The sequence below is a fragment of the Aspergillus pseudotamarii genome, assembly GCF_009193445.1.
Source record: "Aspergillus pseudotamarii strain CBS 117625 unplaced genomic scaffold BDV38scaffold_6, whole genome shotgun sequence".
Taxonomy (NCBI): domain Eukaryota; kingdom Fungi; phylum Ascomycota; class Eurotiomycetes; order Eurotiales; family Aspergillaceae; genus Aspergillus; species Aspergillus pseudotamarii.
In genome coordinates, this window is record NW_022475020.1 from 291,018 (window position 1) to 307,137 (window position 16,120).

The 16,120-nt window shown below is 47.1% G+C and overlaps 5 protein-coding genes across 5 annotated transcripts; 1 reads left to right on the forward strand and 4 right to left on the reverse strand.

Annotated features, from left to right (window-relative positions):
* Window positions 1-449: 449 nt before the first annotated feature.
* On the reverse strand, window positions 450-1,839 carry BDV38DRAFT_278646 (cation-transporting P-type ATPase PCA1; the record flags this gene model as incomplete). Its single annotated transcript, XM_032058792.1, has 4 exons — window positions 450-671; window positions 743-849; window positions 913-1,555; window positions 1,693-1,839. The coding sequence occupies 4 exons, from the start codon at window positions 1,837-1,839 to the stop codon at window positions 450-452; spliced, it is 1,119 nt and encodes a 372-aa protein (XP_031917926.1).
* A 1,012-nt stretch (window positions 1,840-2,851) lies between these two features.
* On the reverse strand, window positions 2,852-4,795 carry BDV38DRAFT_278647 (class I adenylate-forming enzyme family protein; the record flags this gene model as incomplete). The annotated part of the gene is made up of 5 exons (XM_032058793.1): window positions 2,852-3,291; window positions 3,347-3,468; window positions 3,527-3,621; window positions 3,673-4,409; window positions 4,468-4,795. The coding sequence occupies 5 exons, from the start codon at window positions 4,793-4,795 to the stop codon at window positions 2,852-2,854; spliced, it is 1,722 nt and encodes a 573-aa protein (XP_031917927.1).
* Window positions 4,796-7,011: 2,216 nt separating this feature from the next.
* Window positions 7,012-10,605, reverse strand: BDV38DRAFT_268152 (Clavaminate synthase-like protein; the record flags this gene model as incomplete). Its single annotated transcript, XM_032056717.1, has 4 exons — window positions 7,012-7,792; window positions 9,131-9,855; window positions 9,937-10,191; window positions 10,252-10,605. 4 exons carry the CDS (start codon window positions 10,603-10,605, stop codon window positions 7,012-7,014), a joined length of 2,115 nt encoding a protein of 704 aa, XP_031917928.1.
* A 1,068-nt stretch (window positions 10,606-11,673) lies between these two features.
* BDV38DRAFT_278650 (type III PLP-dependent enzyme) lies at window positions 11,674-13,137 on the reverse strand (the record flags this gene model as incomplete). The annotated part of the gene is made up of 4 exons (XM_032058794.1): window positions 11,674-11,816; window positions 11,878-12,417; window positions 12,496-12,891; window positions 12,954-13,137. The coding sequence occupies 4 exons, from the start codon at window positions 13,135-13,137 to the stop codon at window positions 11,674-11,676; spliced, it is 1,263 nt and encodes a 420-aa protein (XP_031917929.1).
* Window positions 13,138-14,121: 984 nt separating this feature from the next.
* Window positions 14,122-15,717, forward strand: BDV38DRAFT_295698 (uncharacterized protein; the record flags this gene model as incomplete). The annotated part of the gene is made up of 3 exons (XM_032062757.1): window positions 14,122-14,385; window positions 14,440-14,673; window positions 14,745-15,717. The coding sequence occupies exons 1-3, from the start codon at window positions 14,201-14,203 to the stop codon at window positions 15,715-15,717; spliced, it is 1,392 nt and encodes a 463-aa protein (XP_031917930.1). The 5' UTR covers window positions 14,122-14,200.
* Between the last annotated feature and the right edge of the window lie 403 nt (window positions 15,718-16,120).

Sequence of the window (16,120 nt, forward strand, 5' to 3'; positions counted from 1 at the left end):
ACCTAGTTCTTGGTTCGAGAGAGCTCACTGCCAGAATGTGACTGTATCCTTGTAAAGATCATTTGTTAGTCCTAACTTCTCCTAAGACTAGATGCAGTATTTGGAAATAGTTATATTTAGCTTCAAACAATACCCTATTGAGCCCTAAGTCCAATCTCCGTTAAATATGTTGTTGGAGCACCATGTAGTCCAAGTAAGATAGTAATGAAATCTTGGACCTAATATCTGACGATCGGAAACAATGATTGATCTTCTTCACAGATGTACGATATGTAGGGGCGCTTATCAATAGATAGGGTTAGCCCACTGAATGTTCGCTTGGCGCCATTTGCAGTTTCTGTTCTGTTGCAGGACAATGCTGGTGAATCAACGGTCTTGTCCGACCCACCATTCAACAACTCCTCACGATAAAGAATCCTCACCCCTACTGTATTTATCCTTGTACACGCCTAAGCCCTAGCCCATCTTAAGAGCACAGCCGGAAAAACAACAGGCAAGACACGAACCAACTCTCCCAAGCCCGCAAACTCTGGCGGAATTCCGGCATCCACAAATGTCCCCACACCAAGCAAGACGGCAAACAGATTATACACAAAGCTCCAGCTGAAATTGAATTTGATCTGCCGCACCGCTTCCTCGCGATGCTGATCATCGTCGGGATGCTGAGTAGGCTGGGCCGCATGAGCACGACATCTGCGGCAGATTTGGCGACGTCGGTGCCGGTTTCTTAGTTTATGTATACGCCAATTATGGAGGTGGCGAGGGCGCTGGCGTCGTTTGTGCCATCGCCGATGAAGATTGTTGCTGGGCTCTTCCTGCTGGGGGATTGATCGAGCGGCGTGAGGAGGGCTTAGATGTAGGCTTGTTTGTCGGCTGGGATGCAGCGGGACCGGATGTTTTCAGCTGCTATACCGAGTTGTCTTGCAATGGAGCGGACGGCGCCGCCGTCGTCACCTGAGAGGAAGTGGACAGATATGTCTGGTTCCTGGAGCTTTGTGATGGTTTCGAGAGCGTCGAGACGGATTGAGTCTTCCAAACCAAAGACGGCAGCGAGGGTGTCGTTGATTGTGACACAGAATGGTGTATAGCCTCGTTCAAGGGTCGATTGAACCTGTAGATTAGATGATTGGTTGAGCCATCGTGGATTTCCTGCGCGGAGGATGAGGTCTGGTGTAGACCCTTCTACGCCTTTCCCGGTCAGCAGCTTTGTGTCAATGGCAGTAGACGCTGTCATGTCCTTGGCTTTCAAATGTGCAGTAACGGCGGTGGAGATGGGATGCTTGTTACTTCCTATGAGACCGAGAACTAGCGACATGGAATTGCTCGTGTTATCTATATATTCAACCGCAACGGTGACTTTGCCTTGCGTGCGAGTTGCGGTCTTGTCGAATACCACATGGGAAGTTTTGCAAGCGAGCTCTATGCTGTCCGCAGCCTTGAAGATGACGCCTCGCTCGGCAGCGATGCCACTGTCAATAACGATGACCGTAGGTACTGCCAGACCAATCGCGCAAGGACAAGAGACAATTAGGACTGTGATAGCATATGTGATGGCCTCGGTGGTTGCTCGTGATCCAGATTGTTTTCACACTGCAATGCTGACGGCGATCCAGATCACGGAGCCCAAGCCAAGACCAGGACGGGCGCTGTTAGTATAACGGACAGAATAGTCATATATCCCATATGTCAAACGTGCTTGACTCCAGCCTGCAGTGTCGGATCAGGCCTAGGAGCAGCCAGGCCGACAGGACTCGCCCGGCCATATTCGACCAGATCTCGTGCTCCTATTAGCTCCTGATCAATAGAGACACCGATGGTTCCATCGTCAACGAGACTCATCTCGGTCACGCGACGGAGTCAGTCTTGCTTCATAAACTCAGAAGAATTGGGGACGATAACGTCGACGCGAGAACCTCGATCTCTGGCTCTCTTGTACATGAACTCGGTAGTCCTTTCCAAATAGCTCAACACTTCATCCAGTGACTGAACACCCACGTCGAGACCGAACTCTACTCGGGAGAACACCAAGCTGACTTTCAGGTTCTTGACTGGCTGTAGTATACCCAAGGTTCGCTTAAGTTTTGTTCCACACCCGGTACAGGTCATTCCAGATATACTCAAAGCGACATGCTCCTTGCCCCTCATTCCCTTTTTCGAGCTGAGTTGTAGCAGTGCGCGAGATGACCTCGATGAAGTCGCTAGACGTTCCTTCGGTGCTTGTGCATGAAGATATTACTGATTTACCACAACAGCCTGTTGAGCAGGCACCAGGCCGAGGCCTAACGAGCTTTGCTCCAGGCAAAATATTAGAGGGCTCTTCAGAGTTACAACACCACCCAGACGAACAGGCGGGCGTATTGGGTTTCTCTCCAGATAAGACCCCGGAGGCTGGTTTGAAGGCGGATCTCTCGAACCCCTGTTCTCCCTCTTTATCCCTGTCAAGATGTCTACGATGTGTGTGAAGTATCCGGTGTCGCCATATGGGTTGCAATCTTCACTTCCCTCATTACGTTGTACGTCCACATGGTAGCTCAGTACATATTTCGGAGCTCAATTTTCAGGGGATACGACAATAGACAAGTGCTCAGGTGAATGGATTGGAGAATGGCTATGGGACAGATTGAGTAGTGTCCATCCAGGGACAACCGCTGAACGGATTCGTCGTTGAGAAAACCTACAACCTGTCTCTCGCCTCATTGATACAGACCATCCAAAGCTTTGCGAGCGCATCGGGTAAGTTCCCACCAGTTCACGCAGAGGCAAATCCAACCCCCCCCCCAAACCAAAATTAGGACATGAATACATGCCAACAGAATCCAGTTCTGATCTCCACATAACCCTACTAGTACCCTTATATAAACCCCCAATCATATACCCGAGATGAAGCAGACTCCTCGATTTTATTTCCGCAGTACTCCACACCCTCAACAGCATAGTCCTTGGGCATGAATCCCGATATATTAAAGTACTTCCGGAGAGCCTCTTTTTTCAAAATTTTACCGGAGGTTGTTTGGGGGACTTGTTCCTCGTCTCGGAGAACCCGCAAAAGGGGAGGTAATTTGTATGCGACTAGGTTAGCGGCAGCAAGGTCCTTGCGTATTCGTCGAAGAGTAATGTCGCTGCACTCTTTTCTGTCCAGGCTATACTTGCAAGGTCGAACAAGCGCTGCTACCAATCCACCAGCCTCAACATCCGGAACTATAAGAACATAGGCTTCCGAAATATATGGAAGATCCATCAAGCGATTCTCAAGCTCTAGAACAGATATTGTGTATTCATGAAACCGAACCCCTTGATAGACATTATTAGATTATCTTCAAGAAATATGGATTGCAGAGATACATACAGTCATGGGAAGCCCTGCCATCGAAAAAGTAATCATTTCCAATACGACGGGCGTAGTCGCCAGTTTTATAAAACCCATCTTTGTCAAATGCCGCACGTGTGGCTGCTTCGTCATTTATATATCTATATTCAGTGTAAGTAAATATTTTCGCAGAAATAGAAAGAAATCGAATATCCTGACTTTATAAACATTTTGGGATGTTTGACTAGAATTTCGCCGTGATCGCCGTTGGAGAGTTTCACTGTTTTCCCTGCTATAGGCCTGCCAATATAGCCCTGATTGACAGTTAGTAAGGAAACTAGAGAAAGCTAAGGTTTTATACCTACTTCCGTGAACTCTGAATCAGCTGGCGTAATCATAATACCTCCACCCATTTCAGTTATTCCATATCCATTCATAATTGGTATATTGATCAGATCTAGGAAAAATTGCCGTGTGGAAGGATTAAGTGGCGAGCCGCTTGAAAATATAACTTCTAGCTTTTGAGCTCCGTTCATATATTTATCACGGTCTTCTGGAGCAAGACTAGCGATATTTTCATTATAGTAATCCCTCATCTCTCTTAGAGTAGTCGGGGGCACAGACATCTCTGTGATTGTTCCCGCCTTCAAAAGTTCCCAGCACTTTGCAGCTCCGCACTCTCCCTTCACAATATGTAATCTCTGCCCCGAAAGAACACTGTCTATGAGGCCTGTTGATCCTCCTACCCAGTGTGCAGCGCTGGTAGATAGATAGAGACCGTCTAGGTCCAGTGGAAGCTCTAAGGAATGGAATAATTCGCGAGGGAGAAGAACTCCTTTTGGCAAAGCAGTTGTTCCCGATGTAAACAGAACAAGGCATCCAGTATTTGGGGGAAAGGTCAATTGTTCATCAATTTCCAACTTGGGGCAGGGACCTGGCTCCGCTCTTGTTACCGGATGTATGGTTAACTGTTGATTAGCCAAATTCCAGGCATGATCTTTAACTGCCAGTGCTATCTCAGAACACCCTTCATCCATAAGGATAAAGTTTGCATTTATCTTATTCAGAAGGTAGAGGGCCTCTTCTGGAATAAGGCCCGTTGCTATAACCAGTCGTCGTTAGAGTTCCAACACTGACTTTGAACAGAGTGTTTAACTTACACAGTGGCACACAGATGCCTCCCAGGGCCGCAATAGCCAGAAAGCTCACAATAAAATAGTATCCATTGAATGCGAGAAATGCAATGGGAGGGGCGTCCGGTTGTAGAAGACCATTCTCGTCAAAAACAGTGCTAGGGAGCTGCGCTCGCAGAACCTGACGCATGTGTATAATATCGCTGATCAGGTCACTATAGCTGGCATCAATGCCATGTTCATCGTGAAACAGCACTCCTGGCCTCTCTGCGTAACGTCTGCAAAGTCGAGTAAATATTGGATCGTTCGGAAACTTATCACGTCTAGATGTAGCATCACTCTTCAAAAGAGGCATTTTGTCAGGTAGTCGTAGTCCGTTGGCGAAAACCTTATCCTAAAGGAGACTAATCTATGCTAGGGCTGAGGGAAGCGAACAAGGGCATGCATATATAGGTCAACATTATCTTCCAGAAAACAAACGTCATGTCATGTGGCTTGGCTTAGTGCGTGATGTAGTGTATCAGACTGTGTTCGTCGGCAAAAGTCTGTGGGTCTCAGGCATTCTTTTGCCTTTTTCCTCTTTCTCTGCCGGATGATCTGATTTAATTAGAAATCTCTTACTGGTGAACCGTGGTCTAGCTGCGTCTGATGGGCCCCAATCTTATTCAGATGGATCAATGTAATGATGAGTTCTAGGCTAGGGGATATGGAGATCTTAGTTCTAGTGAAATTATTGTACGCATAAATCCACAAGGCCACAACCCAATGCGGACTATTGAACATAATCAAGGACCTGGATTGGCGTTGGCTGTGGATTCTGGCTTCATGGTCCTTTGCCTTATGAAGTAGTTTGCGAACCGTGGAATATGATAATATCCGCGGACGTTAATTTCTGTGTACGAATTTTCTTTCAATTACCTTTTGCTTCATATTTAGTTAAAGTAAGAGCCTGCCGAGTTGTCGGCAATCATCCAATCTGATAAAAAGACAAGTTTCGGAAATACCACCCGAGTCTAGAATTAGATAATTCCTTACAGGGTACTGGCTTAAAAATATATGTTTTCTAGATAATTCAGCATACTTGAAATAACTTACTTCGGAGCTTATACTTCTCCAAAAGCTACAATAGCTAAAATAGTCAGGTTATATTTACCCGGTGTCTTTTTTCAGTAGGACAGTACAGCTGAGCCACTGCAGAGAATCATTAGTGATCACCAGACCGACGTTGAATACCACGGGCACGCAAAAAGCTCGACTCACTTCGGAATCGTGTGCTCACCTTACACGTAGGTGTTTCCGTAGTAACGATAGTTCCCGCCCAGGTCAGACGTAAGGTTGCTTCTCCATCACCTGGAGCAAGACGGGCCGAACGCTGCAGCCGAGTGCTTGCATATAGTGTCGCCATTGGTGCAAAATGCGCACAGATCTTGAAAAAGCGTCTCGAAAAGGCGACGAGCTTTCGAGTGTGGGTCTAAATTTTGGGGGAATTGATCTGCAAACCTTTCCCACAAAGCGGAAACTCTCGGTAATACACTTTTCTAAAATGGAGCTTCCAGCCGTAGCTGTAGAAAAGTGGAGCTCCCTTTATCGATAGTGCTTGCTGCTGCAGTGTTCATCTCCAATTGAATGGATACTGTGCATCACTAGGAGGATCGTTTGCCGGCAATCTCCGACGTAGGTTGCATTGTCAAATAACCTTGCCACTGTCATGCACGAAGGAAAAATTTGCTGACAGCTGAGCTGACGCTTCTTGGCAAATTCGCCAGGTAGCCACTTCATGTGTGGGGGGGCATCGTGATTCGAACATAGATGATAGGGCAAGCTCTGAGCCAGCTCGACGATCGATTCAACATTCTTGAGTTAGCGGTCAGTTACTGAACCGACGATCTTGATCTTAAGAAGCCAAGTTAAAACACCTTAGTACGTAAAGTTAATCAACTTAGTTTCCCGTAACAAGCCGGCGACATTGTAAACCAGAGCAAATACCGATGAATATTGTTGTAGCCGGAGCTACATTCCACATTATTAGGTTTTTTTTTTTTTTTTCTGGACTCATCGTCCTACACAGTATAAAAAAGAGGCCTACCCGAAATCCACTTTACAATGGCCACTTTGGGGTATAATGACTTGATCCTTCATTTGTATAACCTATTATGTATATACGCAGGTTAGTGCTCAGCGGCTATAGCGCTCCGTATATTATCGGCTTATAAATACAAATAGCGCACTATATCAGAAAAAGGGGGGAATTAACGAGAAGGCCAAGGAGAGGAGAGCTGCAGAAAATCGTCAATTCGAGGCAATGTCCAATGCATCGCTTCGGTTATGTGGGGCGGTTGGCGATATATATATTGGCAAAAGTAACGATTCTAGAGTCGTTTACTTTTCCGAACACCTACGACAATGAAGAAGTAGAATTCGTAGTTCAACTCAAATGACGCTTGTTGACTAATAACTGTACTCCATAGTAATAACTTTTCCATACATAAAACTCCCTGACCATTACGAGCTCTAGTGCCATGGCTCCACCAGGGAACATCCAGCTCTGACCCACAAAATCGACGAAAAAGGCTACATAGTCACGGCAGGAAATGGGCTCGCATGCCAGCGCACCCTGCGCAAGTGCCGCTCGGGGTCCATAACTTCATTTCGCGCGTGAAGCCACCGGTGGTTATCCATCAGCACGATAGAACCCCGAGGTAAACAGTCTGGCGTAAGATGGAGCGTCTCCGCCTGCACCTCCAATCCCAACAAACAATCCTTTAGCTCCGTTAGCGCGGCCGCAGCCTCCACACTCAGAGGAGTGAGGATGTCCTCTCGGAAACGCAGCATACTTGGCGCACCACTCGAGTCAGCAGCCATTAGGCTCCCAATAATGTGTCGACTAGCGTCGCTTTTCACGAACTCGGGAGGAACATCAATGCGGAATTCGGGTCTTAGCAGTGCAGCACATGTAGACGGAGAGAGCATGGAGCTTAGCTTTCCCACATTCATTACAGAGAGCGTACCGCCGCCACATCGATCTTCCCGTAAAACCTGTAACGCAAAGTATTTGGCTGGAGCCTCCTCGTAGCTACAGTCCGTATGCCAAGGAAATTCCTGCATGGTCTCGGACCGCGCTTGATGAGATGGGGTTTGGAATGTCGTGCTATTTGGTCGGACGTCCCAGAACCAACCGCGCGATGCACTATGTGTAGTGGGCAATCCGTGTCCGTGGTTTTTGTGGAGCCCGAGAATGAGATTTTGGAGATATTTGCTAGCGTCGTCTTTGAACTGTAGACTGACTTTGAGGATGCCGCTTTTTCGGAGGGTGTTCGAAACTTCTGCAACATGGCTTGGTCGCGTTGCGCAACTGAGGTCACTGGCTATTAAGTGCGGTAGTGCACGGGATGCCTCTTCTCTACATTAGTGTTTTCATCGCAACCAGGATCTTTGGAGGTGAGGAACTCACGTGTAGTTATGTCCACCATCCTGGTAGGTTGGATATTGCGTACAAATTGTTGCATTTTTCCTTTTGTGAAGCTCTCTTCGTCTTGAGACGCGGAGGCTCGAATCAAGCAAATTGAAGGTATTAGACAATAAATAGGAATATAGGGTGTTTGTAAAGATGACTAGGATGCCAGTCGATTTGCTCAGCTTATCTGATCTGATAAAAAAAAAAATGAGATACGAATAATTGAAGTACGGCAGTGAGATGGTCACTATATACTAAAGGTCAAGCCAAAAGCTAGTTCAGCTGAGGGCCAGCGGGGCAAATGCTCGGGAAGTAGCTGAAATGGGCGCCAAACACTATGCCCAAGAAAGCTCTCGTACGCCGCTCCTTCCTGTGGATAGCAAATGCTTTTCTAGAGTACGGCATGGTCGCATTACGGAATTGGTCTCCTGTATCGTATGCTTCATGCATGGGATATGACACCACATACCCGTGGATCCACAGGACCCAAGAGCTGAAAAAGCTACATCAACCTTTTCACGCTAGTGGTTGCCACTTAGTCAGGGATTTGAGACATGTGCTTGCAGCTGAGTCCCTAGCGACACTAGCCCTGCTGCTAATGTAGACCCTGGACATGTTGCAGGGTACAGTAGATACCTGCGTTCAACAATACATTCAGCATGAATTAAGCTGAAGTGACAACGGAACACGGCCCTTGCGTAGATATCACTTATGGAAAATTACGGTCATGCGTTACGCGTTTCTCTCGAAGACATGCTCTTGCGATGCATCGAGCTTACAGTCCGGAAAGCTTCTGGTATATGGCTCGAGCCGTCATATTAATACGATCATTCAGCTAAAGCTCGCACGTGTCCATTACGAGTGGTCAGAACGTTTCGACTACGTGAAGGAAGTCTAAAGTTATATTTTCGGAAATGTGAGGCACACTTCTATACAGATACTTTACAACTATTCAAATCATCCCCATCCCAAGGAGACAGAGTAGAAGATAGATAGAATTGGAGAAACATAGCTCATAAAAAGAAATAAAAAATCAATGCTTCGTAAGGTTCAAACAAGTTCTATTCATCACGCATAACAGAAATCGTCCATGCGCCTCCATGGCTGATCGCGCAGATACGATCCGGGCCGCTGCGCCAAACCCCAACTCCCAGGAACTCACCATTGATCGAGTGGTAAGTTCCAACAAGGGAATATCTGGTTTTTTCGCCGGTCGGTCTCAAGACCACGTCGTACAGAATCTGCTTGACCTTGCGTTGGACAATACAGGTTCCACCCGGAATCAATGCAGCGCACCGCAGGCCCTCCAATCTTGAAATCCACTCCTTTGTGTCCAAATCCTCGCCGAACACGATCCCGTCACCCTTTCCGCTCCGAATGGGCTTGAGAATATACTCATTCTTTAAGTCTGGTATTTCCTTGCAGTATGCGATTGCCTGGTCAAGCTCCAGCGACCCCGGGAGGATTGTTTCCGGGATGCCCTTATCGAGGACTTTGGCCTGGGACAATGTGAGAACGTTTCTTGCCACTAAACGGTCAAGTTCCTGTTTGACGATCCCAAGCATTCTCTTATCATGAACGAGCAGGATGGTACGCAAGTCGTTAAAGCACCGAAGACTGATTTGCCGGAGCATTTCCGGCTCTAAGGCACGGAGCTCCCGTTGGTGAAGTTCCAGACCGACCTGATGAATTTCCTCTAGGGCCTCTCCATTATGGTGGATTACTGAGGAAGAATCCGGGGAGCTATCCAGGTTTTGAACCACACAGCAGAGCTTGTAGCCTCCCTTTGCCTGCGGGTCCGGTAGCAACCTCAGATCTGCAGGCAGAACAAATCGGGGAGTTATTCCCAAGTAACGGGTGAGGAAGTCTACTACCATGTGGATGTCAATCCCAGCTTCATCACCCTTCAGAAGGTGCAATGGAAGATTAGGCTGGAAGAGGCTTAAGAGGCCATTGAGGATCTGGTCTCTGTCAGTTTACAGCACACGAACACTGTGAAGACAGCCACAGAAAAAGCTAGAAGTCTTGTATTGTTAGCTTACCTTCGCCGGATCAGTGGCGCCTACCAGGCCATTGCCATGGTCGCAAATACCCATGTCGTGTAATGCCTGTTGTCCGCACGTGGCGAACATAAAGCCATTAAAGGAGAACCGGGCATTAATCTCACTGATGGCAAAGTTCTCGACAGGCCCGGAGCTCTCCTCACTGGTGTCCTCTTCCACCAAGAAGTCCGGCCTCCATGAGCCCCGACAGTCTCGGTACTGGGGAAGGTTGTGAGGCACTTGCTGGTCAATCCACTAAATCAATTTGATATTAGGCCAGTTGCACCGCAATGCTGGGTATTCTAGATATCATACGCGCAGTAGATCTTCCTCCTCTGGCTCCAAAGGCATCCGTTCCGGGAACCTAGCCTCGGAGTCTGTCAGCCATCTTTCGACAATGTCGGTGATAGCTAGGACTAGAGCTTCATGAAGCTCCCTCCATCGCCGCTGATGCTCCGAACTGACGAGAACCGGCCGAGGAGAGCAGGCTGCTCTAGAACTTTTATGCCACCCGTTGGCGGGACATAATCGCAAGAGGCTTTCTTGCAGAGCCTCCTGATCTTGGAGATATGTGGCCTTCGTCGAGTCATAAGTTGCTACGGGCTCATAATTCCCCCCGCCAAGAGAGACGTGGAGTTGTTGGAGCTGCTGGGGAGTTGGAATCTTCATTATGTGGAAAATGAGGTATAATCATGTAGTGGTTTAAGATAAGAGAAAATGTAATACAACATAGTAGTAGACAAAGTCATTATTTCGGCGCCATCGTATTTAAGAACAGAGGATCGGTAGACAGGGGTGCCAGTTGCCGCTGGGGCGAAATTCAGCCCATACGTCCTTTTTACCTTCGTCCTTTGTTCGTTACAAGATTAATATGTTTTATTATTGCCAAAATATGCACTAAGCTTCATTGCCACCTACTTGCATAGCTGGATGTACCATTGAAGGCACAACTAATTACAAGTGCGGAGTTACAGTCAGCCCCGATGCCTGTCGGTAATCTGTTTTGAAAGAGAGGGGAAAAAAAAAAAAAAAGGGGGAGAAAAGAGAGAAAGAAAGAAAACCCAGAAACAAACTAAAATAAAAAAAAAAAGAGAATCTAGGCCGCGGGGATGCAAGTGGGAGAACATTTGCCTAAAATCGCTGCCCCTCTCAGCTGAGCCATGAAAAATTATCAACAGCCCTAATTTGCAGATCGAAGCTACGAAATGTCTCAGAACAAAATCACCACCTCCACACTCTTGTGATACCCGGATGGTGCAAGACCCACTACATAGTGCGAGGCATTTAACCTGTGACTCGTATAAGTAAGGTTTTTCCGAGTGGATTCACATTACCACATTTGGCCGATACCTTGGACCATTGGTTTTTGAAGCGGGGCACGACGTAGAGCAATTACCACGAAACATTATGTGTGCTCATCCTCTTACGGATAATAGGATATGAACTTCACTCGTCTTGGTAGGTTTTTAGATTTATCCCGTGTCTGTTAGTGTGTCCCCACCGATTTGTCTAATGGAAAGTTCTCCCAATTCTCGAACCTGTGATTGACGGCGCTAAACTCGGGAAGTGATACGGACGCTACGAACAATGAGTCCCACAATTTAAGCGAGAAGGCGAGGGAGAATCTAGGAAGAGCAAAATACGATACCATCGCCCTGGCAGTCGATTATGACAGCTCAAATAGGAATCATGGATAGCACGGCAATTGGTTTTCTATGAGGGATAGATTCATAATATTTATAGGACAGCTTCAGACCTGATGCGCGTTGTACTAGCCATAACCTCCCTATCGCATCTCGGTGTGATATGGTCATCGACATATATGATGTCGTAGCGGTTCGGGAATCCATTGAATTGTGTAGAAGTCGCTACCGTATATGCTGTGTTGCGGCCGTGTTAATTGCCAAGTGACATAAACCCTTAGATGAACGGCAGACTTACCTCCCATGTTCTCAAACTTGACCCAATCCCCAACCTTTACTTCACACCCCATAGTAGCTTCTTTGGCGATACAGTCCAGCCCATCACACGTCGGACCCCACACAGAATACCGATGCTCTCCTGCCTCTCTTTCCATATTGCTCACAGTCTCCTTTCTGACTAGGATAGGACGGTATATCTCATTCTCGGCCACGGCATTCATGAAACACCCATATATCCCATCATTCAGGTACAGCATGTCACTTTGGGTTAACCTATCTTGCCCGATTTGTTTGCGTCGGGCGATGACCTTGCATGCCGCAGTGTAGAAGCTGCGCGCATAGAATCGACCAGGCTCTGCCATCACCTGAGTGGAAGGGGGAAATTCTTTTTCAATAGCCCGCTGGAGAGTGAGTGCCATTAGTTCGAAGTTGGTGTCTTGGAACCCGCCTCCGACATCTAAGACATGCATATTGAACCCAAGCTGCTTTCCTTGTTGGAAAACTCGTTTTGCATTTTGTATGGCAGTGACAAAGGTATCAGCATTTGATGCTCCGGATCCTGTATATGTTAGCTACGATAGAATAGATCGTGGAGCTAGGGCAAGGAGGGGAAATTCAGAAAAAAACGCGTACATACCAACATGAAAACTGACCCCTTCCACTATCAAACCAAGGTCCTTCGCTTTCAGAAGCAATGCCTTGGTGGTATCTAACGGAGCTCCAAACTTGTTCCCGAGAGTTACAAGAGCGGTATCATCCTCAGCGTATATACGAAGAAGTAGGCGTAGATGGGGAACATTCTCCTTTATTTTCTCGAGTTCGTCGACGTTGTCGAATGTCGTCCGTGGAACCCCTCTCCTGGAAGCCATCTGTAAGGCAGATACCGCTTTGCACGGATGAGCGAAGATAATCCTGGAGGGGTCTACTCCCAAGTCCAGCACGAGCTTCATCTCTCCCCATGAGGCGCAATCGAAACCGACGCCTAGACGTGCGAGATAACGTAGTAGCCGAACGTCTGCGTTGCATTTTACAGCTATTCAGAATTCTTGTCAATTGTTTGACCCAATGTTGATGAAGATGGTGTCCACAACTCACCGTAGAAGGGTGAAATATTAGGAAGGCATCGGAGCCAACGCTCATGTTGCTGGTATATTCGTCTTGTGTCTGCGACCAAAAAGGGCAAGTCATGTTGAATATCAACGGAATTTTGATTTAATTTTCGGATCCTCTCGGTGATGATGCTATCTATTAGAGCATCGGAAGCCATGTCCGTCGTCATCTTCGGAATAGAAACAAGGATGAAAACAATCAATAAAACGACAGTCAATATGAATTCCTTCTACTAATTTTATATACTACAAAGGTTGGCTTTTATATTATATAGATATACGGAGCACGGGGCACGCCAGACCCCCAGTATGCGGCGTGTATAGTCTAGCTGAAATCCCTCATTGCTTTTGGAAATTCCGTTAGAAAGACCTGAAGGGAACATGGCAGGTATCTTTACGGTTAGAGAGCAAGGTAGCAGTTGCATACCGAGGCTGGTATCCTGGCCCGATCTTGATCGACTTTTGATCTGCAGGAGATTTCCTCCACTGATCGAGTCGATGGCGGGTTTTCATTAGGTAATTCTTGCCCCTTAACTAGTTAGTTCCGTTCACTTCATTATGCATCATGCAGCCGGGATTAGTGCTATGCGTTAGCGCTCAGCACGGACTCGGATAACGCCATCGTGGCCACAGGTCATTCAGCTGGAGGAGTGAGACTGCGACGTGGTTCTTTAGTGGAATCGTTGGACAGGGAACCCAGAGTCCGGTGGGAACCCTAAGTTGGATTGTGAAAAGTTTATCCTTCAGGGCGCCCATCGCAGATTTGCATTAAACCATGACAGTTTAGCTGCTTAAGTGTTTGATCTGCTTGTAAATAATTTCATTACAATACAATTACAGTCACAAATTAATTAGCGCATACGGAACTAGTAGTTCGAGACATGCATACCAGCTGAAGAGAGGCATGCTGCAGATTCTCCAATACGAGCGGGCCGGGCCCGGTGTGCCGCATACGCTAATGTCTTGGTGTTCATACGTCGTTTACTCTCAGCTTATTCTGATTTATGCCCCATGTCTTTAGTTCATTTGTCGAGTCACCAGAATCTTTAGGCCAATTGTGAGCTGACTGATGTACTCCGCAATGTACGCCACCTGAAAACAGCTGTTAAAGTTCCTGGTGTATAAGAATGTGGGATGCGCCCTAACCACAATGTGTCATCCTCCCTGTCTCCGCTCTAGACACGTCATTTACATTCAGGATTTTAGTAGAGTTGCTTATTCTGAGTCTGTGGAATGATGGCTCCAACCACATTTTCCCTCAGGGAGGTTCTCGCCGTCGCCGAAATCCACCCCTTCTATAACCCTGCCGTCAAATACCCTCCCACCCCAGAAACAATCAAGTCAGCCGTAGAATTGGCTGGCAAACAGTCGACGGATATTGATCTCAGTTCACTACCCTTGGTTAGCAAGAAAGATCTGTAAGTCTTAAAGACCACATTCTGCACTCCCTACAACTGAACGTAGCCATCTAGTTACAAAGCCATTGCACGGCTTACGGACGACACAAGCCCCCAAAATGAGTACAGACGTAGCTCCTACGTTAGCATTACGGGCGGAGGCTCTGGTGGACTACCACTGATGTTTGTGACTGACACCAAAGAAAATCGCAACCAGCGCGCTGTTTTTGGTGAATTCCTAAACACTTGTGGAGTGGTTGAGCCTCATGATTGGATCCTGACGACCCACGTCTCCGGACACTTCTACCGGTATGTTGATTACTCGCTGGAAAATCTGATAATATGGCGTGTTTAAAGAATGTTCTCTGATCCGTGTGCAGGTCTCTCGACCTTCTGAGTGAGATTCTAGAAAATGCGGGAGCAACCGTTCTAAGCGCTGGAAACTATATGACACCTGCCGAGGTTGTGCATGCTCTAGCCCACTACCACGTTAATGTCATTACTGGTGACGGCAGCCAGGTCATCCAAATTGTCCATCATATCTCTACGCTTCCGGCGGAGGAGAGAGCAAAGATCAAGCTAACCAAGGTTCTGTATACGTCTGAGCCACTCACCGAGACTCAACGGAGCCACATCACGGCCACATTGGGTCCGGTGAAGATATGCTCTATCTGGGGAAGTGCAGAAGCAGGCCCATGCGCTTTAAGTGACCCCGACCTCACTTCCTCAGAGCGTCCACCCGGCACCATGGACTTTATCTTTGACACCCGACAGGTTGTTATTGAGATCCTTCCTCATTCCGCCTCTGAGGCGGAGTCCTCCGCTGGTATAAAATCCGTGCCGGATGGCGAGGAGGGTATCATCGTTCAGACCTCTCTCGTACGTCGTCGGAATCCTCTTGTGCGCTATATCACAGGTGATGTTGGATCAATCCAACCGCTGCCAGAGACAGCCCGTGCGGTCGTTCCTGAATCCGAGCTGAAGCATCTTCGAGTCCTCCGTCTTCGTGGTCGCGACCGTCGGTTTAGCTTCAAGTGGTTTGGCATGTATTTTGAATTTGAAAATATTGTCAGCTTTATGCAAGGCGATAAGACCGGAATCCTTCAATGGCAGGTGATTCTAGCATCTCTTGAATCATCTCCCCAGACGAAGCTGGAGATTCGTCTGCTTCGTCAGGCGGATAACGAACACATCATGACCAAGGAGGAGTTTGTGGAGAAGCTCGAGAAATTCTTTTTCATTCTAGCGGAGAACGAGCATCTTTTCCAGATAACATTCCTCGATGACTTGTCGGGCTTTGAGAAGAGCAGTACTGGAAACAAGGTCATGAAGTTTGTAGATAAGTTGCATTGATCTAATAAGATGTATACAACCTAATAAATGTCCTTATCTCTTTTTCCAATTTTTTTTTCTTTTTATTTTATTTCAATTTTCTTTTACTTTATTTGATGCGCATGTACTTTCTACCCTTCCTATGGACTCCTTGGTAAAGATTGTATGCCAGGATCCATGTACAACAGGGCCAAAATATTTATATATGTGGAAAGGCACCTCCGGAGCCACCTCCAGAATTTATTGGCCGGTTGAACTCTTGCAACGTATTCGATACATTTTGTTTCTTTAAGCTTTACCGTGGCCAGGACCACACCGGCGAGTGCGGGTCTAGTCCCCAGTAATACGCTCAAGATATACCGATATTTATCATTGGTATATATGTCATCCATAACGACAGGGAATGTCAGAGCGAGGGCATCGT